This window comes from Rana temporaria, chromosome 11, assembly GCF_905171775.1.
Source record: "Rana temporaria chromosome 11, aRanTem1.1, whole genome shotgun sequence".
Classification (NCBI taxonomy): Eukaryota; Metazoa; Chordata; class Amphibia; order Anura; family Ranidae; genus Rana; species Rana temporaria.
The window spans coordinates 56,555,160-56,582,604 of record NC_053499.1 but is presented as its reverse complement, the minus strand read 5'-3'; the positions used below and the strand labels follow the sequence as shown (position 1 = coordinate 56,582,604).

At 41.8% G+C, this 27,445-nt stretch overlaps 1 protein-coding gene across 2 annotated transcripts in view; it reads left to right on the top strand.

Annotated features, from left to right (window-relative positions):
• The window catches only part of LOC120917350, a 52,511-nt gene extending 30,423 nt beyond the window's left edge, over positions 1-22,088 (top strand). Inside the window, exons 3-7 of one of the 2 annotated variants that reach the window (XM_040328577.1) lie at positions 2,587-2,718; positions 5,011-5,077; positions 9,155-9,268; positions 18,274-18,678; positions 20,888-22,088. In XM_040328577.1, the coding sequence (XP_040184511.1) occupies positions 2,587-2,718; positions 5,011-5,077; positions 9,155-9,268; positions 18,274-18,678; positions 20,888-21,838 (1,669 nt within the window). In that variant the 3' untranslated portion in view covers positions 21,839-22,088. The remainder of the gene's footprint in view (positions 1-2,586; positions 2,719-5,010; positions 5,078-9,154; positions 9,269-18,273; positions 18,679-20,887) is intronic. The other variant, XM_040328578.1, reaches the window with a different exon arrangement.
• Positions 22,089-27,445: the final 5,357 nt, after the last annotated feature.

Below are 27,445 nucleotides of genomic sequence, written 5' to 3'. Positions count from 1 at the left end.
AAAGTATCACAATGGCTACTGACACATGATTTCAGAAAATTACACATACAAATTAATATAAAAATAAATATAAATATAAAAAAATAAATAAAAATACTAAATAAATAAAATAAAAAATATAAAAATGAAAATAATTAATGAAAATAAAAATGAATATAAGAAATAATGAAAATTAAAATAAATATAAATTATAAAGATAAATAAATAAAAGGAAAAATACAAAAATTTAAATAATTCAGCAATTTGAAAGAAAACAACTAAATATTCAACCCCAAAGGACTCATAGTACTCAAACCATGGATCCACTGTGTTCCATTCTGAAAAAATGGTCCTTTTTAAATTGCCTCCTCTCCAGCGGGCCTCCCACAAAAAGGCAAGCCACTCAGATCTCTCCCGTGGTGGAGCCTAAAGTGGTTGGATAGGCGGTGTTGTTTATAACCTTTTTCAATATTATTCACATGTTCTCTAATGCCTTAGATAATAATGAACTCTTATGGAGGACAGTGCCACCCGCTGACAGTTATTATGTATTACACCTATAGTGCTTAATTGAAGTTTAAAATGCAATGTTAAAAGTATCGGTATTCGGTATCGGCGAGTACATGGAAAAATGTATCGGTACTTGTACTCGGTCCTAAAAAAGTGGTATCGGGACAACCCTAGAATGCAGGGTTGAGGGGTGCGCTACATATGGAATTCGGGGTTGAGGGGTGCGCTACGTAAGGAATACAGGGTTGAGGGGTGCGCTACATAAGGAATGCAGGGTTGAGGGCTGCGCTATGTATGGAATGCAGGGTTGAGGGGTGCGCTATGTAAGGAATGCAGGGTTGAGGGGTGCACTACATAAGGAATGTAGAGTTGAGGGATGCGTGGCATAAGGAATGCAGGGTTGAGGGGTGTGTTTTTTATGTAAGGAATGCAGGGTTTAGGGGTGCGCTGCATAAGGAATGCAGGGTTGAGGGCTGCGCTACGTATGGAAAGCAGGGTTGAGGGGTGCGCTACATATGGAATTCAGAGTTGAGGGGTGCGCTACGTAAGGAATACAGGGTTGAGGGGTGTGTTATGTAAGGAATACAGGGTTGAGGGGTGCGCTACATAAGGAATGCAGGGTTGAGGGCTGTGCTACGTATGGAATGCAGAGTTGTAGGGTGCACTACATAAGGAATGTTGGGTTGAGGGGTGCGCTGCATAAGGAATGCAGGGTTGAGGGGTGTGTTATGTAAGGAATGCAGGGTTGAGGGGTGTGCTACATATGGAATTCAGGGTTGAGGGGTGCGCTACGTAAGGAATGCAGGGTTGAGGGGTGTGTTATGTAAGGAATGCAGGGTTAAGGGGTGCGCTACTCAATTATACATGAAAACATAGGATCTGGGTGCAGAAAAATGATAGCAGGTGGACTGGACTGATAAGTCAAAATATGAAATATTTGGCTGTAGCAGGAGGCAGTTTGTTTGCGAAGGGCTGGAGTATCTGCTGGCAACAATGAAGCATGGTGGAGGTTACTTCCAAAACTGGGGCTGCATCTTTGCAAATGGAGTTGTAAATTTGGTCATGATCAGTGGTGTCCTCAATGCTGAGAAATACAGGCAGATACTTATCCATCATGCCATATCATCAGGAAGGTGTCTAATTGGCCCCAAATGTATTCTGTATCAGAACAACGACCCCAAACACATTAAGGGCTACCTTCAGTGTAAAGAGGAACAAGGAGTCCTGGAAGTGATGGTTTGGCTCAAAAAGAGCCCAGATATCAACATCAAGTCTGTCTGGGATTACATAAGGGAACAAAATGATTTGAGGCAACCTACATCCACAGAAGATTTGTAGCTAGTTCTCTAAGATGTTTGTAACAACCTACCTGCCGAGTTCCTTCAAAAACTGTGTGCAAAGTGTACCTAGAAGAATTTATGCTGTTTTGAAGGCAAAGGTGGTCACACCAAATATTGATTTAGATTTCACTCAGTTTGTTAATTGATAAAAATAAACTTTTAACACTTCTATTTCTGAAAGCTTCCTTTATTTACAGCATTTTTTTTACTGTACAGCAGAACCTCGGATTATGAGCATAATCCATTCCAGGAGAATGCTCATAATCCAAAGTACTCGCATATCAAAGCAAGTTTCCCCATTGAAGTCAATTGAAACGAAAATAATTTGTTTCGCATTGACTTCAATGGCATGCAATACCGCATGCGGCCAGAGGTGGGGGGGGGGGCGCGCCGTAGAGCCTCAGAAACAGCCGGAAAGGCCCGAGGACAGCTTGGCTGACCTCTGCAAACCTTGGAAAGGCTGGAGAACGGAGTATTTCCGTGTCTTTCCAAGCATCTCTGAATGGCACCAATCGGCTGGGATCAACTCCACTTGGCTCCGGCGCCCCCCCACCTCAGGCCAAATGTGGTACTGCACACCACTTTGGCCTGAATCCTGCTCGGGTTGCGAGACAACACTCGCAAACCGAGTTAGGATATTTAAAAATACAGTGCTTGTATTGCGAAACGCTTGTTAACCGCGTTACTCGCTAACCGAGGTTCCACTGTACTGTTTATTTATGTATTTATGACTAACTACCTTCCTTTCTGCTGTCAGCAATCTTAATATGGAATCTACTACAAAAGTGCCTATTATATCCCCACCAGCCTGGTGGGGAGACTCTGGGAGCCCAGCAGCATCTCAGCACTCAGACAAAACCACAGAGAACCACGAAGACCAATCAAGAAGGTGAGGTAGCTACCATGTTGTCTCCATTCACAAACACTGAACTCTATGCTAAAATGAGACATAACCAATTATATTCTCATTCCTCTTTTCAAAATTTATGTAAAACACATTTCACCCTAAAGTATAAGGCCATTTTATTAAAGGGGCTGTAAAGGTCCGTATTTTATTTTCTAAATAGGTTCCTTTAAGCTAGTGCCGTGTTGGTTCACTTACCTTTTTCCTTCAATTTCCCTTCAAATTGTTTATTTTCTTTGTCTGAATTTCTCAGGTTAGTGAACCAACAATGCACTAGCTTAAATTAACCGATTTATAAAATAAAAAACGAACCTTTACAACCGCTTTCAGTGAAGTGCACTTACACTTTAAAGTAAACCTGCCATAAAACTGGACAATCCAAAGTGAGCACATGATGGATAATTTATGTAGCGCTACCCCCGAAGGAGCCGCTGATTGTTTTGGGATCGGCGTATTAAGTTACCCTGCAATGTGTCTAGGGGTGATAGCAGTGAGCCAAAACAGTGAGCGAATGTCCAGACAGTGAATAAAGGTTTTTTCTAATGCTTTATTTCCAGGCCAACACGGCCAACATCAACATTAAGTGGGAAGAGCAGGTTGATGAAGAAAGAAAGGAGAACCTTGCAGTATCAGGCCTGGATATTAATCAAGCATTCCTTGCTCAATAGAGTGTCAAATTATAACTCGTCGCCACTCTTAGCTGGAGTGGGTAAAGTGCCCCCGGACAGACCCCTATAGTAAGCCTGGCAGCCATAGAGTCACTTAGATTTGCTGGGAGGAACAGGCCTCTCTCTCAGACCTGGCTCTAGGGCCTCTGCCACAGGCCAATTACTTTAAGTAAGCTAAATGGATGAACAGAGCGAATCCTCCCAGTGGATTTTTAGCATAGGTCACCGGGTGACAGCAAACGTACCTGTCAGCATCCCGGTCACCAGATCCCCGATTGGTTCGTTCAAGCCCTGTTGGACAACCTGCCTCCGGGTTCTCCTCAAGCCGACCCCCCGATCGAACGGCACCCAGCCTGGGATCCTCTCAATAGAACCGGGAACCCAGTAAGTCACTGGGGTCCCCTTTTACCTCCGGATGAGGGTTTGTGTAGCCTGCAATTCTGGCCAGGTGGGCCTCGCTGGCGGGGTCCATGGATGCGCACCCTGAAGGTGGATGCCGCACCTGGAACGGGGACCCCGCAAAGATTTTAGAACACATGACACCTGTCACAGATATACCCTTCCCCAGCATGCCTTGCGAGGAAGAAACTTCTCTAATTGGCTGCTGGGGAAAACTTGCTCTGCCAGAATCCCTCTGGTGCCAACTGCTGGCCAGGGATGGTACTACATCCCTGGAGCACAGACTGACCCAGTGGACATTTCTGGAATGACAGAAGTCCCAATTTAAATAAATTGTGAATAGGAGCAAAGTAACTCTCCTATTCTCCACTAACTTTAGCGTAGTGCCCATACTGAAAGTAAGGGGGCGCTAAATTTATAACCAGCTTACCTCTGTTGAAAACCAACATATCAAAATGATCTGTAGATCTAGAGATACAGATAGCTGAGTTATACTTCTTCAGTTCAAATCTAATATACCCCTCCTCCATCCCCCGTGGCCTATTAGTCTTTGATGTCCATTTTAATGTCATAGGCAGCTTAATTAGGCAATAGGGAGACCTTGGAGATGAAAGGAAGTAGGACCAAGCACATCTTACTAGAAAGTTTGAGTTTTACATAGAACTTCAATTACCTTTATCTTTTTATTTACTCGTTGCTTTGAATTGTGGTTGCATGCTTTGGAGTGCAGGATTTTGTAGGGGGTTTAAAAAGAGCTGTTATCATAACTGCCTAGGCCTCTGATCAAATATTGTCCCCCCTAGATGCATGCACCCCTGCATCCCGCACTTGCAGTCCTTATAACCCACAGACAAAATCTTCTTGCTCCTGGCCACACTCTTCAGACCTTTATGGGGCCATAACCTGAGGTCGGAGGCACTTGGATAACAGGCATACTAGAGTCTTTTGAAATTGATTGCGCAGACAAGGCCAGCATTGAGTATATTTGGCTATAGTATGTGAAGGTTCAGGAAAGTATACATCTAACGCAGGACAGGGTGGATTATTCTGAACAGGAAACATAGGAAGTTAGGATAACTGTACCTAATATGAATGAAATTTCAGTTATTCTTTAAAGATTTTTATTATTAATACAAGATGTACATAGTAAAGTGAAACATACTGTAGGTTTACTGTCCCTTGTTATCCCAAATGTTTTTTTTCCCTGCAGGATCAAAGATAAATGTCCTGGCACTCAGCCATCCAATCAGAGCCAAGAAGCTAATCTCAACTCCTCTGTAAGTCGGCATGCACTGAACTTTACTAAATTGCATTACTTTTATTATTTTATTTAATCTGTTACTTTATATGACTTTTACTGTTCTTTATGGACATTCTACCATTTCTTATCAGTGTTTGCAGTGGAAGGTTATTCATTACTAATATTACTTTGTACAATTATTCCCAAGAATCATTCCACTAAAATATAGAACTGTGAGTGTTCAAAGGTATCCACATTGACAAAGTTGTTTGCAGAATCTAAATGTCTACCATCCAGTACTATCTGGGAAGATTATATATTATCAAACACTGGGCCATGGCCAGGAGAAATTCTCAACAAACTATTAAAGCCTTGTACACACTACTATATATTTTTTTCATTTAACCCAGCGAGCTGAACAAAACAAAACTCACAAATCAATGCAATGTTAGTACAGCGATTTCCCCTGCTGTGCTATTGTGTTCTGACAGGGGAATAGCCCCCTGCCAGAGCACTCCGGTCAGCGCTGATTGGGAACTGATCGGCAGACGGTTTGTCAGTCATGCATGGCCGCTTCTGTCGGAGCGGCTACCATATACACGGGCCAAATGTCGGCTGGTTTCTATTGAACCAGCTGATGTCGCCTGACAATCAGCCCATGTGTACTAGGCTTTAGTCAAGCAACTGTGTTTATTTTTAAAGTGGAAGTAAACCCATCGATTTACTAGTTTCAAAAACAGTTACATTTCCGGCAAGTGCCATGAGTGCAAGTGTCCCATTGGTTGTGCTCTCAACCAAACTGCCAAACCTTCCAATGGCTGGTGTCATAACTGATCACATGGCAGTTGAAGATGAAACAGAGGCCAAGATGGCAGCTTCCTTGGCTGAAAATGCCAGGAGGGTTTACTTCCACTTTAAAGCCATTTTGGATACAGCACAAAGTGTTTTTTTTTTTCTGCTATATGTATCCTATTGAGATTTCCCTAATTTCTTGTTTTGTGGGCACAATAGATAGTAATGCCCTGTACACACGATCGGTTCGTCTGATGAAAACGGCGATGGACCGTTTTAGAACCTGTTTTAAAATTACCTGATGGTTAAAAAACCGATAGAAAAAAACGATCGTCTGTGGGCAAGTCCACTGGTTAAAAATCCACGCATGCTCAGAATCAAGTCGACACATGCTTGGAAGCATTGAACTTCATTTTTCTCAGCACGTCGTAGTGTTTTACGTCACCGCGTTCTGACACAAAACTAATTTTTAACTGATGGTGTGAAGGCAAGACTGATGAAAGTCAGTTTCATCGGATATCTGATGAAAAAATCCATCGGTCCGTTTTCATCGGATGAACCGATCGTGTGTACAGGGCATAAGAAGAAATCTTTCCAAGTGAAAGAAATTCCCCTTTTTTGTCACTGGAACAAGTTTCCCCATTGAAAGACTTCACTGCTTGTGCTGGAGACAATGGTCTCCAGAATAAATAGAGAAAGTTAATCTTCTCAAGCACTTGCCTGTAAACTTGCGGCGGCGTAGCGTAAATCCGTCCGGTGCAAGCCCGCCTAATTCAAATGGGGCGTGTATCATTTAAATTAGGCGTGTTCCCGCGCCAAACGTTCTGCGCATGCTCCGTTTTGAAATTTCCCGCCGTGCTTTGCGCGAAATTACGGCGCCCGACGTGTTTTTTGAACGGCGACGTGCGTTACATGCTTTCGTATTCCCGGACGACTTACGCAAAAAAAAAAAAAAAATGAAATTCCACGTGGGAACGACGACCATACTTTAACATGGCTAGTCTATTTTTACACCACCTAAATAGAAGGTGTAACTTTACGACGGGAAAAGCCGACTAGCGACAACGTAAGAGAATGCAACGAACGCGCGTACCTTCGTGGATCGCCGTAAACAGCTAATTAGCATACCCGATGCGGAAAACGATGCGAACTCCACCCAGCGGGCGCCGGAGTATTACACCTACGATCCAAAGGCGTACAAAGCCGTACGCCTGTCGGATCGATGCCAAAAGCCGTCGTATCTTGGTTTGAGGATTCAAACTAAAGATACGACGCGGCAAGTTTGAAAATACGCTGGCGTATCAGTAGATATGCCGGCGTATTTCTTCTGTGAATCTGGCCCTATATATGTAGATTCTCAGCTCTGGGTTTTCTCCCCACTTCTAGGAGGTGTCTCTTTTTTGTAGAGCGTTGCCAAACCATAGTTACTGTGCCCAGTGATAATCTGTATTTTGTGCCTCAATTTTACTTGTGCCTGAACAATAAGGCCTTAGGGGTTTTACTCTTCCCTACTCTATCCAAAAATAAAAAAGTTTCAGCTCTAGATTCACTTTAAGTCATAATATGTTCTCAATTTAGCTTAGCTCTGTGAGTTTCATACATGTTTCGTATTCCAACTAACTGACCAACTAAGTTTTTTTTTTAGTATTCTCAAACAATACTAGAATAAAATATAACATGATCTGAGCACATGAATTCTATCTCTAAACTATCTGTTTTTCTATATACAGTGCCTTGCAAAAGTATTCACCCCCTTGGCATTTTTTGTGTTTTGTTGCCTCACATCCTGGAATTAACATGGATTGTTTGAGGATTTGCATCATATAATTTACAGAACATGCCCACAACTTTGAAGATTTTTCTTTATTATTATTGTGAAGCAAACAACAAATAGGACAAAATAACAGAAAAAGTCAATGCGCATAACTATTCACCCCCCTAAAGTCAATACTTTGTAGAGCCATTTTTTGCGGCTATCACAGCTCCAAGTCACTTTGGATGAGTCTCTATGAGCTTGCCACATCTTACCACTGGGATTTTTGCCCATTCATCCTTGCAAAACTGCTCCAGTTCCTTCAAGTTGGCTGGTTTGCGCTTGTGAACAGCAATTTTTCAGTCTGACCACAGATTTTCTATTGGATTGAGGTCTGGGCTTTGACTAGGCCATTCCAACACATTTAAATGTTTCCCCTTAAACCACTCAAGTGTTGCTTTAGCAGTGTGTTTGGGGTCATTGTCCTGCTGGAAGGTGAACCTCCATCCTAGCCTCAAATCACACACAGAGTGGTACAGGTTTTGCTCAAAAATATCCCTGTATTTAGCGCCATCCATCTTTCCCTCAACTCTGACCAGTTTCCCAGTCCTGATTGCTGAAAAACATCCCCACAGCATGATGCTGCCACCACCATGTTTCACTGTGGGGATGGTGTTCTTTGGGTGATGTGATGTGTTGGGTTTGCACCAGACATATACATTTTGGGAGTCTCCACGTGCCTTTTCGCAAACTCAAAACGTGCCATTTTGTTTTTTTGCTGAAAGTAATGGCTTTCTTCTAGCGACTCTGCCATAAAGCCCAACTCTATGGAGCGTACAGGTTATTGTCGTCTTATGTACAGATACTCCAGTCTCTGCTGTGGAACTCTGCAGCTCCTCCAGGGTTACCTTAGGTCTCTGTGCTGCCTCTCTGATTAATGTCCTCCTTGCCCGGTCCGTCGGTTTGGTGTGTGGCCGTATCTTGGTAGGTTTGCTGTTGTGCCAAGTTCTTTCCATTTGATTATGATAGATTTGATGGTGCTCCTAGGGATCATCAAAGATTTGGATATTTTTTTATAACCTAACCCTGACTTGTACTTCTCAACAATATTGTCCCTTACTTGTTTGGAGAGTTCCTTGGTCTTAATGTCAGTGTTTGGTTAGTGGTGCCTCTTTCTTAGGTGTTGCAGCCTCTGGGGCCTTTCAAAAATGTGTGTATATGTAATGAAAGACAATGTGACTCAGATTTAAAAAATCATTGAACTAAAGGCTGTAAATGTAACAAAACAGGTAAAAAGCCAAGAGGGGTGAATACTTTTGAAAGGCACTGTATCTCTCCTATTTTTGTTAAATTTTATAGAATGACTGAAATCAGTACAATATAATATATATTTTAATGATGTAACTTTAGTATAGTAGGTGACATAAATTTTAGTAGGGATTAAACATATGGTCGGATACCATTACATAGTTCACTGTTTACATTTCTAATATGTTTCATGACTCCCATAAACTATGTCTTGCTTGTTTAATTAAGACAAAAACTCTTGTTTCACTGCCCTTTGTATAGACTCTGCGTGAGAATTTGGAGCAAGATAAAGACTCCTTGAACCAGAAGATCACTGAACTCCTTGACCATCTTGTACGGGCACAAAGTACCATCTGTGCTCTGGAGAAACTCAATGTAAGATCTTTTCTTTAGCTCATATAACTGTAAATAATTTGACAGGTTAGAAAAAGTATATAAATCGTACCTAGATTTTCTTAGTTTTTTTTTTTACAATTACCTGTATTAGAATATGGAGGTACAGTATTATTTTCATTTGGTGCAGAGATCATAGGCGTGTGCAGCCTATTGCATTAGGGTGTGCACCCCAAAACTTACCGTATTTATCGGGGTATTGCGCGCTCCGGCGTATAGCGCACACCCCTAATGTTGACCCTAAAATCCTGTAAAAAACATTTTATTACATTTTACTACTTACAGTTTTGGTGTCTTGCCCGGCGTCCATCGGCGGCCCCGTCCGGTCTGACGTCCGTCTGCGGCCTCGGTGGTATCCTCTCGGCTTCTCCCGCGCTGTCTCCGTGTCAAATCCCCACTTCCCGCGCTCAGTTTGAAGCCTCCGCCGACATATAGCGTGCGCAGTACACTCAGGTATATTCGGCCAGGCTCGGCTTCTCACGCATAAACGTCACAGAGCGTGACTACGAGCGAAGCCGAGCCTGGCCGAATGTACCCGAGTGTATTGCGCTCGGTATATGTCGGCGCAGGCATTCAAACTAAGCGCGGGAAGCGGGTATCGGCGTATATCGCGCACCCACGATTTTGCCCTGATTTTCAGGGCAAAAAAGTGCGCGGTATACGCCGATAAATACGGTAAATGCAGACATTATGGTGAGGTAAGGCAGGACACAGTAATGTGTGGGATGAAAACGTTTTTAATATATATTGCACCATTCAAACATCCCACAAAATGTATCTTTTACTGGTGAATAAATAGAGAAATACAAAGGCTCAAACACTTACATTTTTTGGAGAAATCTTGCTCAAGGCTCTCTCCAGTCTAGGTCACATAAAAAAGCCAAGACACATAGTCATGTGATTTCTACCAAGGGCAGGGTCAGAGTTCAGAATGCCAGCTCCTGCAAAATATATAAATCTCCTGTACTGAAAACATCCCTTACTGTTCTATTTTAGCAGTCCATCAACACTCTTATATGCTTCCCACGCCTATTACCAATATAATCATTAAAGTGTTTGTAACCCTAAAATAAAAAAAAACAATCCTGTTTCTTTAAGGCATGAATAACAGCACAGTGCTTGTGCTGTGAAATTCTTCTCTTCCTAACTTTTAATAAACCTGGTTGATCCTGCCAGTTCCCGAGTCCCACTGCCTCTGCTGACCATGATAATCATGGCTGCTGAGCCCTGATTACCGTGGTCAGTTTACATGCCTCGTCATCCGTAGCTCTCCTGTCCTCCCGACAGTCTCTCCTCCCTCCCTGTCAGCATGAGAGTGTTTCCTCCCACGACCCCTCCACCCTCTAATCCAATGCATAATGCAACACATTTAAATGTATCCAATGCAGATATGCAGCCATTAGCAAAACTGTATGTGTTTGTTAGAAATGAAAAGGCAAAATACAGTTTCTGTGCGGTCACGTGATTACTCTGTACTGGCCAGCCTCGATCTATGTAGAGAAGCGGGAGGGGAGGAGATTCTCCTCTGCAGGCTGGTGGACGTCACCGGGGAATCTCAGCCCCTCCTGCTTCTCTCCCTAGATTGAAGCCAGCCAGCACAGGGGGATCACGTGACCACGCCGCTGTGGTACAGAAACGGTATTTGGCCTAAGGCTGGCCATACATTATACAGTTTTCGTCTATAGATTTCCTTTAGATTTACCAAAACAATATAATATGAGGTCAAATCTAAACACTTTCAATTTGTATGCAATCAGGCAGGCTCTAGTACTACACAGTTGAAGGTAATTCTAAAGGAAATTGAATCAGAAAATTGTATGGTGTATGGCCAGCTTAACAAACACATACAGTTATGTTACTGGCTGCATATCTGCATTAGATGCATGTAATGACTTTACAAACACTTTTTCTTTTTCACAATAATTTTTATTTTATGTAAAAACATTACAAATAAAATTGCTGTAAATGTTAATCAACAATAATAATAATAATAATAATAATATTTCAACTCTATAGGCATTTAACATACGAGTTGTTCAGATCTGGATGACCTGGACCTGCCTACCCCTAATCAGGGTTAGAATTTACATTCCTTTGAATAATTAGAGCCTCTGGGGTGGGATAACCAATCGTTCCATTTTTTTCGAAAGGTGGCGGTGGAATCGTTTTTGTAATCTAGTAACAATTCTAATTGTGCTTGGGTAATTAATCTGGATATGATCATATATAGATTAGGTGCTTCCCTAGATTGACTTTACAAACACTTTAAATCAGTAGAGTGCTGCTTATTCTACTACTTAATTATTACTGCGTGTAAAAAAAATAATAAAAATAAAAAAATAAACTCCACTGTTCCAAAACTGAAAATAACCCAGCCGCTCTTCCTTCTCATTATATTTACATTTTGCTCCGATGTTTGTCTTGGCACTTTATGCTGCACATCCGATAAAGTTGAAGTTGCACTGGAAAAACCTACTTGGATTCACATGAACTTTATGGCCCAGATTCACAGAGTGTGGGCGCACATTACGCCGCCGTAGAGTAACCAATGTATGCTACGCCAACGCAGCGCAGAGAGGCAAGCAATGCATTCAGCAAGCCAGTGCTCCCAACGCTGTGCCAGCGTGGCGCGGGATTCAAAGGCGTACGCCGGCGTAGGTGGAAGTGGGCGTGACCCATGCAAATGAGGCATGACCCCATGCAAATAATGGGCCGAGCGCCAGATACGTATCACGAACTGCGCATGCGCCGTGAACGCATCCCCCTGCGCCTGGTCACAACCACGTTAAAACAACTGCCTAAACTATGCCGGATCACTGCGTACGGCGTGAACGTAACCTACGCCCAGCCAGACACACGTCCAACGTAAAATACGCCGGCTTGTGTTCCCTGGTGCAGACCTTTGCATGTCTGCTGCTGGGTTGCACCTCCTTTATGGGGAATAACTTTACGCCGGACGTACAACTTACGCGCACCTCGCGTAGCCTGCGTCGGGCTCACGCAGGTTCGTGAATTGCCGTATTTCCCTCATTTGCATGTTTGAATGGCTAATCAATGGGAGCGGCACCATGCACCCAGCCTAAATGTGCGCCCACCCTACGCCGGCATTACTCAAGCTACGTTGGCGGGGTGTAGCCTGGTTTTAGGTGCATATCTGTTTGTGGGACTGGCGCACAGATACGACGGCGCACATTTGCACTTACGTCGGCGTAACTTGTTATACGTCGGCGTAAGTGCTTTGTGAATCTGGGCCCTTATATTTATTTGTTCACTGTAATTTATTGTTTAAATATTGTTATTTTATATTTGATATGAGTTTTTATGATTTATTTGGTGATGTATTAGTATAGTATATGGTAGCGCTCTTATCATGTTCACATGCACTTTGAGAGCAGCAACCTTGAATGTTAGTAATCACTTATATTTATATTTCATTTTATTTATTCTTATCACTAATTATTGTTTTTTAATCACTTGTTTAGCGCAGGAATTCACGGTGTTATACACTATTTACCTATATTTACAGTATATTCTGCTTCCATATGTATAAGTGTACAGCTTTTTTTTTACTTAGCTAAAATACAGCCCATTGATTGTAATGTGCCTATGCACACAGACGTGTAAACAAGCACTGTGCATTCTTCAGTAAAAAGAAAATATTGAAAAATCTGCATTTTTGGTCAGTAATTTATGCCTCATTCGCACAAATATGCGTGTTTGCATGCCGTTTGCATACTGCAAAACAACAACGCTAGAACACGTTTGCGCGAGTGTCATGTGCAAGAGGCCTTACAAGTGTTTCAATCCAACATACCACAGTATTGTTTCATCCTCCACCCAATATCTGTGATATTAAACATAAATACAATACACCACGCTGTAAATTTAATATTCTTGAAAAGTTATAACTATGTACCCAAAGATCACTGTGATTTTCCTCAAATGCACTCCTTCCTTAAAGCGGGGGTTCACCCCAAAAAATTTTTTAACATTAGATTGAGGCTAATTGTGGGAAGCACAATCGGGTGTTTTTTTTTTTAAATCAATGCAGTACATACCGTTTTAGAGATAGATGTTCTCCGCGGCTTCCGGGTATGGTCTGCGGGACTGGGCGTTCCTACCGTCGCATACAGCGCGTCACGAGTTGCCGAAAGAAGCCGAACGTCGTTGCGGCTCTATACGGCGCCTGCGCACCGACGTTCGGCTACTTTCGGCAACTCGTGACGCGCTGTATGCAACGGTCGGAAGGCTGTCAATCAATTAGGAATGCCCAGTCCTGTAGACCATACCCGGAAGCCGCGGAGAACATCTATCTCTAAAACGGTATGTACTGCATTGATTTAAAAAAAAAAAACACCCGATTGAGCTTCCCACAATTAGCCTCAATCTAATGTTAAAAATTTGTTTTTCGGGTGAACCCCCACTTTAAATAGTGGACACTCTTCACCTAGGCTCAGCTCTCACCTCTGGTATATGACCTGTATAGTATAGGGATCAGTATAAACCTTTCCCCTTCATGGATTGCAATAGCACTTTTCACCTCTCTTCCTGAATCCTCCTCTCTCCAGGTTTATTATAGCTCAGAGTAAAACATACAATATACTCATAGTGCTTTCCATAAAATCACCAACATTTATTTAAAATGATAGAATTAATGCGATAAATGATATTAGGTGCATGTACTTGGGAGCTGCACCACTACTGCACAGTGTGCCTGAATACTTCCTGGTAATGTGTGATGATGTCACCTTGGTAATGTGTATCATTGGGGAACTTTCCCTTAATTTCCTGCCCCTGAGACACAACAGGAAGTAAGAGGAAATCTCCCAAAGTGAGGAAAAACACCCCTCTTAGACAGTCATCCCAAAAAACTTGTCCTCAATGAAAGATTTAATGTAACCTCTTGTTCTGTGGAAAACCTTAAAACTTAGAATTTCCCATAATTTTCTATTTAAGTGACAATGGTCACCAGTACAAAATGGATGAATCTCCCCTAAATGGACACAGACAGCAATAAAAACTACATAGGGGACATAACCCTTACCAGATTTATCTAAAGTATTGGGACGCCTGCCTTTACACGCACATGAAATTTAATGACATCCCAGCCTTAGTCCGTAGGGTTCAATATTGAGTTGGCCCACCCTTTGCAGCTATAACAGCTTCAACTCTTCTGGGAAGGCTGTCCACAAGGTTTATGAGTGTGTCTATGGGAATGTTTGACCATTCTTCCAGAAGCGCATTTGTGAGGTCAGGCACTGATATTGGATGAGAAGGCCTGGCTTGCAGTCTCTGCTCTAATTTATCTGAAAGATGTTCTATCTGGTTGTGTGCAGGCCAGTCAAGTTCCTCCATCCAAAACTCGCTCATCCGTGTCTTTATGGACCTTGCTTTGTGCACTGGTCCGAATCATTTGGTGGAGGGGGGATTATGGTGTTGGGTTGTTTTTCAGAGGTTGGGCTTGGCCCCTTAGTTCCAATGAAGGGAACTCTTAAGGCATCAGCATATTAATACATTTTGGACAATTTCATACACCCAAATTTGTGGGAACAGTTTGGGGATGGCCCCTTCCTGTTCCAACATGACTGCGCACCAGTGCACAAAGCAAGGTCCATAAAGATATGAATGAGCGTGTTTGGGGTGGAGGAGCTTGACTCGCCTGCACAGTCCTGACCTCAACCCAATAGAACACCATTAGGATGAAGTACAGCCGAGACTTAGAAAAAAATAAAAGCATGATAGTTTGTCTTGCATAGAACACAATTGTCCAGGAATCAGTCCAGCAAGCTAGCAAATAGGATCTGGTAAATACTGATTTCTCAATAGCATACGATTCAAATTTGTCTAGAAAAGTTTTACTAGATGAGCATTTTTACTAACCTATACCTAGTCTGTGGCCTGCTCCTGGAGAACTTAGTAAGCGGGATACCCCCATTACCCCCACCCCCCTTTTCCCCATTTCCTTCTTTTTGTTATCTCTTTTCCTATTTTTTCACTTCTCAGCTAACAAGCAATGTGTTTGACATATTATAACAAACCTATCTTTCTTCTACTTTTTATGCCAAAACATGAGACATTACAATTCTAACAATAAGTTTATAAATTTCAAATCCATACTTCACCTAATTGATGCACTGCCTCAATCCTAAAGATCTTCTTACCCCATCCACACAAGTCTTGAAAATACAATGGATGCCCCCACCAGTCAATCCCTGGCTGTCAGGTCTCATCAAGGTTTTGGACTACCAATGCATACTGTTGCAAGCTTGAATACTGTACTATGTATACCTTCAATCCTCATGCATGAGGAATACAAATTACCCATTGTCAATTTTTTTTTAAATTTATCTTTTCATTAAAACCTCATAAAAAATGTAATTGAACAAAGGTTTTACTAAGTCCCTTACTAAGAAGACTGATAATTGAGGTATTTGGTGATGTCCACTTGTAGTACCGTACTTGATATCTTCTGTGTAACCTCTAGGTAGTAAGTAAATTATTAAAGGACTTGCCAATTTTATTTCACTATATTTGAAGCATATGCAAGAGGTCTTTATCTGCCTTATGCAAGTGTATGTTTCTCAATTTTATATACAGGAACTGCTGGGGGTTAGGTTCACATTTGATTCATGGTTAACTGTGAGCTCCGGGCAAATATGCAGTAGGAATACAAAAAAGTATTTTGTCTGAGCAGTCAGTTTTGTGATTCAGGCACCCCTTCCAGATTTACATCCAGATCATTGACCTCCACTGCAGCAACAGTACAGTTTGGTCCTGAACAGTGGTTAAAACACATCTCAACCTGCCCCTCCAGCCCAAAATGTGACTGTGGATTTTTTATGGCTTAGAGGAATGTCCTAACCTGTGCTCTAGTTTGGAAAATATTGAGCAATTACTATAGCCCATCCCATTTGTACTTGGAATTCCACCCAGAATAAGAAAATATGAACCTTTTGGGTTTCTTCTACTAAAATTAACCTTTTAGTAGCCAGGACGGTGTTTGGAGTTTCTGCACTGCATCACATGACCCACATTTTGAGAAAGTGATTAAAATGCCAAATTACACTTTTAAACGTTTACTTTCTAATACCACCCAAAGCCTGTAAACTGTGCCTTTTTATAGAATACGTTGGTAAAATAACAACTGAATTATACACACACACAAACCAAAATAAAATGTATAAAAAGGCACCATATATTTCGCTATGGGTCAGGTCACACCTGAATTGCATAATACTTACCTCACTTGATCTGGCGTTGTGCCTGTCTGCAATGGCTCCCTTCTCTCTCACAGGACAGAAAGACAATAGTAGGAGCCATTGGCTTCTGCTGCTGTCAATCGAATCCTGTAAACATAGAGGGGGGAGGGCATGTTTATGGATACACACAGCAGGGTTCAAGAGAATGCCCGCACATGTGGTTAGCGGCAGAGGGTGCTGGAGGGAGGCCTCTCCCGCCACCGATAAACGGTGATCTCGCAGCGAATCTGCCACAGAGACCACCATTATCGTAAACCGGACCACCGCCTGAAGGGAGGATATCTGGGTTATGGCAGCTAGCTGCTGCCATAACAGAGAGATCCTGCATTAAAGTGCCGGTCGTGAGGCGGTCCGGAAGTGGTTATACAAAAAATGAAGGTTTACAGCCCCTTTAAATGTGGTGACTGCATTCCTTTTTTGGGCCTTTTTTCCTTTTATTTTCTATTTGTTGTCCCCACTCAGGATGGAGGGGCAACAGAGAGAAACACTTTTGGACAGCAGCAATATCAATCTTGGAAGTGTTGCATGCACTCAGATTGTAGATGGACTTGATTAACAAATTAAGGCTGAACGCAAAAATGTATGGTTTGGAGGGATTCCTTGAGTTTTAAGTCCGTAATATATGTTTGTGATTTATGTAACATTGGAAAAACAGGTCCAGCAGTAATAGGCCTAATCTCTTAATGCCTAATCTAACGATAATACTTAAAGCAGTATTAAACCCAAAAACAAAAATGTAATATATTGATTTTACCAACCCTTAAATTGGTATTCAAAGGGAAAACATTTTTACTGAAATACATTCTCTGCATTAAGATAAAAAATGTTCCAGTATATGTATTGGCCACTTACCCCGTAAATACTTACCTGAGTCCTCACTCGATCTAGCGCTGTGCCCGTCTGCAATGGCTCCCTCCTCTCTCACAGGATAGAGAGGCAGCGCTGGAAACCATTGGAAGAGAGCGGGGCAGAGCTATGCTGTGGGTGTCTATGGACACTTCTTTTCTTACCCCATAGATCAATGTGAATGCAAAAGCAGCTTAGCAGGACAAATACAGATCAGAAGGAGGTTAACTGTAGGTACAATTTTGTTAAAACTCTGAACAGTCTCTAATGCAATTCAAGTGGATCTCAAATACAATCAGGATGCACCAAAAGCAAGCTGCATTTGTCCCTCGACATAATCCCAAAGCCCATCCTACGACTAGCAGCTGCATAATAATTTATTCAGGCCACTGAAAAAAATTAACGCTCAAGCACAAAATGCGCCTAGCGTTTAGCAGCATCAAGCATTTTTTCTGCCAAAAACTCTGCTGCTCCTGGGCACACTAGATGTGCTTTTTTTTCCTGGCTCTAAAAGCCCCTGCCACTAATTGCTGCTAAAAGCCTATGTGTGCATGGACACATAGGCTAACATGCAGGGGAGTTTAGAGGCAGGGAAGAAAAACGCCTGACACCCCTAGGGGCAGCTGCAAAAATGTCCAGTGTGCAAGGCCTAAAACATGCATGTTGCTTACAATGGGGCTGGTCTATAAAACTGGATGGGAGGTGAAGTGGTTGTTGTGCCCAGTTATATTTCACATTCGAGTTCCACGGGTTAGCAAATAAATAGTATCTGTTTAGTTACTATGGGCCACATGTCCAACTTTACCTTTGTCCATTCTTATATAACAACCTCATCAGTGCCTTTTCTTTCTATTTTCCCATCATATTCCATCATACTAACAGGTAGCCTCCCTTCTTCGATATTTACCTGCTGATGTGTTGGATTCAGTGAAGGTTCTCCACCAAGGTCTTGATGGCAGCATACAAACAGAAGGCATTAAATGCCCATCATCATCATCACATGCCATCACTTCACAGATGAGTAATTTAGCCATCAGTAGTGGCAATCTGAAAAATACTAATGAAGAGAATACAGCGGAGTCTCAATCTGCACCAAGCGCGACTACTTTTAGCCCTTGGAGTCCTAGAAGGCAAAAGTCAATTTCTGCGCTTCACACACTGTACACCTCCACTGAGAGTGATTGCAGCTTGGAGGATACCCCACCCACCTGCAAACTCCTATCTCCTCGCTTTCCTAACCTTAGGGAGAGCTTTTCTGACGATCGGAAAGATGATCACTTGACTGATGTAAGAATATAAATTTATTTAATGGGTTGTACAAGCAAAATATATTTAAAATAAGACACAGCTTGTTTATATGGTAGGTCAGGCCTGTACACTCACTCACTCACTCGCTGACCATCACACTTGCCTATATGACAAAAAAATATAGCCTACCCCCCTTTAAACTCTTTAGTTTTGGTGTTGAGGAAATTAAAGCGGAAGTAAACCCATTCATAAAGCAGTTTAATTTCTGGCACGTGCCAGAAATGTAACACTCCCATTGGTTGTGCCCTCAACCACTGTCAAACCATCTAATAGCTGGTGTGCAGCATCATGGCAGATTCAGATTAAACAGATGCAAAGATGTCAGCTTCCTTGGCTGAAAGGGATAGTTGGGTTTACTTACACTTGAAGTAGCCTGCAGAGAGCCCAGACCTCAACACTACTGAACACCTGTAGGATTAATTTATATACCAATTGCAAACCAAGTATTTTCGTCCAACATCAGTACCTGACCTCATAAATTAACACATATTCCAACAGACACTCCAAAACCTTGTACAAAGCCCCTCCAGTGGATTGAAGGCTGTTATAGACCGGGGGGGGGGGGGACTTTAAAGCCATTAGTTTTGAAATTACATATTCAAAAAGCTCATATACCTGTAGATATGAAATTCAAGCCTTCGCAAACTTTTTGCCATATAATGCATATGACTAACATATCACGTGAGAATGCGAAACAAGTGGTCTCAGATTAAAAATTCAGAGAGGTTTTTGTTGCACCCTGGGAAAGCATAAGACAAGAGCAGAGAGACAGATCATGGATTGATGCAATATCTCTTTCCTGTGCTACTCAAAGGTATCATTGTGCTAATATAAATTAGGCCCCTGGCACCTTGTTAGGTGTTTGTTTGTTTTAAAGTGGTAGTAAAAATCAGAAACTACAAAAAGAAAAAAATTCTCCCTGCAAGGTAAAGGCATAATGTGCTAGTATGCATCACATACTAACACATTATGAAAGATTTACCTTGAAATGAAGCCCTCCAGCGGCAATCTGTCATCACTGCAGAGGCTTCCATTTTCACCTCGGTCTTCCTTCCTTGGAACGTGGGCGGCAAGCGCTTGAATGGCCAAGCCGCGATGATGTCATTCTCGTGCATGCATGCGGGAGTCACGGCCACGACACACAGCTCTGAAGGAACGGCACAGGTACCGTATTTATCGGGGTATAGCGCGCTCCCGCGTATAGCGCGCACCCCTAAAGTTGCCCCGAATTCCTGTGGAAAAAAGTTTTTTTGTACTTACAGTTTTGGTGTCTTGCGCAGCGTCCATCGGCGGCCTCATCGGGTCCGGCGTCCGTCTGCGGCTTCGGGTGTCCTCTTCGTCGGGTCCGGCGTCCTCTTCGTCGGGTCCGGCGTCCTCCCCGCTGTACGTCAGCGCAAGAGGACCCGAGACTTTCCCTGACAATACACGAGTGTACTGCGCTCGGTATATGTCGGCGCAGTATTCAAACTCGGCGCGGGAACCCACGATTTTTCCCTGATTTTCAGGGCAAAAAAGTGCGCGGTATACGCCGATAAATACGGTATTTGCCTTTCTTCACAGTACATGCATGGTGATGTCACTGGCTGCTGCTTAGTAGAATATCTCCTAAACGTTGCACGTCTAGGAGATATTAATTTTACCTACAGGTAAAACGTACCTGTAGGTAAAATTCAGAATTTAGAAGGATAAATCTGTTGTAGATCTTCACGAAAGTATTACAGTTGTCAGTTCAGTATTGCAAGAGCTGTAAATAAACAAAACAAGCGGTGGTAAATCCTTTACTAAACGAGAGGCTGCCTGATTTGCACAAAGTACAGTATATGCCTCATTCTGTGTTTAACTTACTTGATTACTTGACAAATGTCCCCCTTTGTAAAATGCATTTCTACAGTACAAACTAGGAAGAGTAACCAGATGTCCTTTCAATTTCTCCTGTTTTTTTTGCACAACGTGTTATTGGCAGGACAGTAATTGATGACTAGACCATTCAAAAATACTCGACTTCTAGTACAGCATCAAATAAAGTGAAACTTAAACAATACCTGTAATAGCTGTGGTGAATATTGCAATATTTTGCTAAAAGTAGAAAATAAAAATCATATTATGGAGTTTTTAAATGGAAGGTGTTTTAATGTTTTCTAAAATATACATAAAATACAGGTTTCTTTTCTTTACCGAATCTCAACAGGGCTGTGATTCCAGAACAGAACAAAAACATACAGGAACGTCAAAGCCTCCATTACCCATACCTAGTCTCCTGCCTGCACATCGAAACCCTCAACGTAACCATCATTCCAGGACCAGCAGTACTGAAAGCTCTGGAGATGATCCCATGATAAGCTGGACAGATGCACCTTCATATGAACCACCACTGGATTACAACTCTGCCCAAAACATTTTAGATACCCTTTTGGGGTTGAGAGATTCTGACACAAATATTGCTAAACCTGAAATTGCTGGTGGCTTTTCCTCTGTTGACGCTACGAAGATTGATGGGCAATTTATAAGAAGTGAAAATAAGTATTTAGAGAATCCAAAAAGTGTTGCACCAAGAATTGAAACAAAACATATGTCTTATTCAGGAGTAAACAAAGATTGTCTACACATTTCTGGTAAATGTTCTCAAAATGATAGCATACTTTTCAGCACCCACAGTCCTATGCCCAGCCCTGTTAGTGGAGACAGCAAATTACCACCACTACCAACCAAAAGAACTTCAGTTCCAGGAAGTTTTGACAATGCTTGTCCAGCCCTGAGCCCTGTAGGAGAAGTTGGTTTTCGTCCAGTAGGAAAAAATGAGGGTTTGATCCATCATAAATCAGACTTTCTTATACCAACATGCTATTTGTCCTCATCCATGCAATCTACAGATCCTATCATTCAACATCTTGATTCATTTATGCTCAGGAGCACATCAGGAACCGAGTTGGCTATGGGGAACTGGGAAACTAGCCAGAGTCTACAGCAGGAAGGGCAGAGGGAAAGGAAGCCTAGAAAAGAGAGAACGGTGACTTTCAGCGCAATTAATGATGGTCAGTCAAAGCAAAGTCTAGTGACAGCGAGATCAAAGTTCATGTCCAGCAAGATTGCAGATCAAGGGCAAGAAGACAGTACATCAATGGACTCGACCCTACTTTGAGGAGTTCGACTAAATCAATAAATGGATATTCGCAAGATTGTTTTGATCATAAAGTTGGTGATAGAAACAAGAAATAATGAATGCTTTAAAATAGAACTATAGGCAAAACTTTTTTTTATTTTTCCATTTTGGATAGAGCAAGCGGGGATTATTTTTCACCATTGTTGTCCAATTGCGGAAATTTTCCTTCACTTCCTGTCCCATAGCCAAACAGAAAGTGAGAGGAAATCCCTGCAAACTAAAAGGTAATAATTGGGGACCCCCAGGTCACCAGAACTAGTGTCCCTATTGGAAGAATTCCCCTCAATTACTTTTCTGGGGAGAGCCAAAAATGTGGAATTCACTTTCAATGATAATGGTAAACAGGACAAATATAGAGGGTGAAACTCCTTAATGGGGGCACAAACAGCAATAAAAACTGGCAAGCCTTCTAATACCTCTGCAATCTATCCAAAACGAAAAAAGGTTTAACTTTAGTTATACATTAACTTTATGTGTTGGTATCATCTATATTTTGGTAGGTCAAACATCTCTAAGTTTTCTGCTGCCATTATATTCAGTCAGATGTAGCTTTATGAACAAGGGTCAAATTAAATATATTTTGCTTCTATATACAACAAATATTTGAAAGGATTAATGCAGTTCACAGGGCATATGCACCGGACCTCTATGCACATCTGAAACCTAAAGTAGGAAAAACGAAATTCATTTTGTTTGTTTAAATTAAAATTATACTTTGCATGTGTGTTGGGAACATTGTACCTGGGAGAAAATCTATTGTGTGCTTCCTGCTCTGAGTATTAATGTCACACATCTGGGCAATGGTATTGATTACTGAATAGTATCGCTCCAATATAGAATGGCAGGTGATAATGGCAATTTATGAGATCACATAACCAATTCCTTCCATCCGTATACAACAGTCTGGCATGTGATGAGAAACAGGAACGCCATTAGTCAGTGTACAGTTGTTGGATTGTCTGTCTTCACTATTATAATAAGCACATACTGATGCAAATTGTGTTGACTTGTTGTTGCTAGTATTACTATTATATGATATGCTGTGTTATCTATGTTTGCATTAGGGTATTGCATGAATAATAAAAAGTTCTTCTATGTAATATAGGAATATTTAACAGCTAAATTAAAAGAAAATATAACTTGAGCAAAATATACAATCTGTACTTGGCTCACCTCTCCTCTTGAAAACTCTAGTTGCATAGATGTCGTAGCAAAGATTTGGTCTTAATACCCATGTCACTGATCCAGAACCAATATAGACACAGGTATTCTTTAAATGTCTCTTAAATAATAACTCCTTTAATATTGTTAGCTGCTAGCTAATGTAATTTGTACATTAATAAAATTAAAAGCCCTGTCTTACAGTAGGAAATTATCAATGCTCCCATTACATTACCTTACAGAACTTTTAAAGCCCAATTCTGCAAAAAAAAATTTAAATAGTTCTCTTTAAAATTAAAAGTAGTTCTGGCTGCAATACACACCTCCTCTGTGGTGCTGTGCCCCACAGTAAATTCATTCCACCGCTTCAACCCAGAAGACTGAGGACATAATGTGAGTGCAGGGTGTCCTGTGCTTGCCCCCTGGGTGCATGTCACTACTACTGCACCCCACACTACAGGTTTTAAAATGTTTATTTACTTCAAAGTAAAAAGGTAAGAAAAAAAACCTTTATCAGATTTTTTCTATTGCAATCTGCAAGTTTTACTTTATATCTTGAAACTGTTAAAATTAACCATCTAGATTCATTTGAACAGTAAAAGGAGATCCCATGGTTATCAGTTTTAAGAGTCCACAAGTTGATACTTGAGAAAGTGGTTGAAAGACAAATAGGCTGTTTACTTTGCAAGGGAAGTTTCCCTTAGCTTAAATGTGGTGAAAATTCACTTTACAAAGAATACCCAATTGCGTGCAATCACATGACTGGATAAAGGAAGTCAACAGAGTTTCACCTCATTCACTAACCTAGGAAAAAATTTAAACATGAACAGCCTAGTTGCCTTTAGTAAATTAACCCCAAGGAGTTTTGAAGAACTACTATTATGGGTGAGAAGTGCAAGATTATAGGACAAGAGAAGAGACAGAGAGGAGTAGATGAGATTATGAAAAGAGATAGGGGTAGTGAGAGGAAAGGCTGGGGTGCCCTGTAGGGTCAAGCTGATCAAGTTGCAAGTTGTCAGGTTCCATTTTTCTGTAGAGGATTGCAGAGATTTCATGTTTCTGAGTCAGATAGTGTGTAATAACCCTCTGGATATCCAAAGTTGATTGAAGTGACCCAGGTGGAACACTAGAATGTATCTTAGGACTGTCTGATATGTCTTACCACCTCCTGTGACCAACACTGTATACAACCAAACCGGTTTCCAATTAAGTTTTTATTATCTGGGAAAACTAAACAAGAAATAAAACTGGTCACCAAGTACATGTACGCCGTTTTTTTTCTATCGCATTAAAAACGGACACAAAGGTTGAAAGAAGTCTCATGAAGACGTTTTAAATAAACAGCAAAGGTTTAGAAAAAGGTTAAATTACCTTTTAAGTCTTATTATATGGATTACAAACTCCTATCTATATATCTCACATGCTATTACCAAATCCACTTTGCTTAGTCTAAGGCCGACCATACACGGAGCAAATTTTCCTCAATTCCCCCATCAACACAGACAATGTTGATGCAGGTATCCCTCCTGCCAAGCCACTGTCTTCTACCGGTGGGGGGAGACAGTGGAAGCTGTCCCCGCATTGAGAAGACAGGGATTATTGTTAGTGGCTATAGCAGCCGCTACCGATAATCGCAGGTAAAACCCAGCAGGCTCGTCGTACCCAACTCGATCAACTTGGTACATTCAGGTTGCCCATACATTCCTGCTCAACCAGCCGTTTAAACCGTGTATGGCCTGCCTTAGGGAGCATTCACACTTGCAAATGCACCCTGCTTGGTATTAAATGCAAGAACCCCAGCAGGGGTTTCTGTGATTAGTTGCAAGTAGGCAGCCTCATTGAAAGCAAGGCAGTCTATGTCCAGGGCCATTCACTCACATGTAAGTACAGCATGAGAGCTTACATGCGAGTGATCATGATTAGCTACGTAAGCCAGCAGCCTCCTATGACTTAACCACTTTTGGACCACCCCACGCATATATACTGCGGCAGGGCGACCATTCTGCGCAAAATAGTTTACCAGTACGTGATTTCGCGCATTGGGTCTGGGGTGCGCACGCGCGCCGCCAGTGATCCACTCCTGCTGTAATTGGACACAGCGAAAGCCAATCAGCGGGTCCGGTGGACACGATGTCTGCCGGGACTCGGGTATTGATGTGAACAAGGCAGACCGCCGTTCTGTCAGAGGGGAAAATGGAAATCTTGTGTTTCTGCTAAGCATTTATGTTACAGCCTTATTCCACAATGTTTAAATTCATTATTTTCCTCAAAATTATGCAAACAATACCCAATAATGACAACGCGAAAGAAGTTTGTTTGAAATCTTTGCAATTTTTTTTTTTAAATAAAAAATGAAAAGAATAATAATAATCACATGCACATAAGTATTCACAGCCTTTGCCAGGACACTCAAAATTATGCTCAGGTGCATCCTGTTTCCACTGATAATCCTTAAGGTGTTTCTACAACTTGATTGGAGTCCACCTGTGGTAAATTCAGTTGATTGGATATGATGTGGAAAGGCACACATCTGTCTATATAAGGTCCCACCGGTAACAGTGCATATCAGAGCATAGACCAAGCCATGAAGTCAAAGGAATTGTCTGTTGACCTCAGATCTGGAGAAGAGTACAGAAAAATTTCACACAGTGGCCTCCATCATCTGTAAATGGAAGAAGTTTGTAACCACCAGGACTCTTCCTAGAGCAGCCGCCCCGCCAAACTGAGCAATCGGGGGAGAAGGGCCTTTAACCCGATGATCACTCTGACAGAGCTCCAGAATTTCACTGTGGAGAAAGGAGAAGGTTCCAGAAGAACAACCATCTCTGAAGCACTCCACAAATCAGGCATGTATGGTAGAGTGGCCAGACGGAAGCCACTCATCAGTAAAAAGGCACATGACAGCCTGTCTGAAGTTTGCCAAAAGGCACCTGAGGTACTCTCAGACCATGAGAAACAAAATTCTCCAGGATGATGAAACAAAGATTCAGATTGCACTCTTTGGCCTGAACGGCAAGCGTCATGTCTGGAGGAAACCAAGCACCGCTCATCACCTGACCAATACCATCCCTACAGTGAAACATGGTGGTGGCAGCATCATGCTGTGAGGATGTTTCTTCAGCGGCAGGAGCTGGAAGACTAGTCAGGATTGAGGGAAAGATGAATGCAACAATGTACAGAGGCATCCTTGATGAAAACCTGCTCCAGAGCACTCTGGACCTCAGACTGGGGGAAGGTTCATCTGCCAACCGGACAATGACCCTAAGCACATAGCCAAGACAGACAACAAAGGTGTGGCTACAGACAACTGTGAATGTCCCCGAGTGGCCCAGCCAGAGCCCAGACTTGAACCAGATTGAACATCTCTGGAGATATCTGAAAATGGCTGTGCACCGACGCTCCCCATCCAACCTGATGGAGCTTGAGAGGTCTTGCAAAGAAGAATGGAAGAAACTGGCCAAAAATAGGTGTGCCAAGCTTGTAGCATCATATTCAAAAAGTCTTGAGGCTGTAATTGGTGGAAAAGGTGCTTCAACTAAGTATTGAGCAAAGGCTGTGAATACTTACATTATGTACATGAGATTTTTACATTTTTTTCGTTTTTTATTGTTAATACATTTGCAAAGATTTCAAACAAACTTCTTTTACGTTGTCATTATGGGGTATCGTTTGTGGAATTTTGAGGAAAATAATGAATTTAATACAAATTTTGGAATAAGGCTATAACATAACAAAATGTGTAAAAGGTGAAGCACTGTGAATACTTTCCAGGTGCACTGTAAAATCTTACCCATTATTAAAATAAAATGACAACACACTCATTTAAAACAGGGAAACTGTTTATTTCCTATTAAAATAAGAAAAAAAAAATCTCTTCTTTTTAGAACAGTCTAGAAAACAGAAATACATACAAAATATGAATGTATAAAATAAGAAAACCCTTTTAATACAGAAACACTCCTCAACCTCTTCTCGTTTATGTGCATCTCTTCTTCATTTATTAACACAGAAGCCCTTCTATTCCTTTAAAACCCCTTACTGTGCAGTGTATGTACACAAACATCCTGGAAAAACACGGTTTCTGGTGTCTTTTTTTTTCACAGCCAGTGACCATCTTCATGTAAAAGTGATCAAGCGGCTCTTCAGCTGCCTGGTCACTAATGCAAGGGTCGGAAGTGAGCCTCCCACCTCCTGGGCTCTCCCACTCTACAGGGGAGCCCAGGACCACTGCAAGTAGTCGGGCCGGCTGCCCAAAGAGAAGCTGGATTTCCCAGTTATCAGCTGCCTTGGGAGAGATCAAGGGTCTAAAAGACCTCAAATCTCTCCATAACTTGTGTCCAACCTATCACATATGGATGTTCATCCCTTGTGATGGCAATAAAGTTGAATGAAAGCAATAAAATATGTAAAAAAATGTAAATAAAA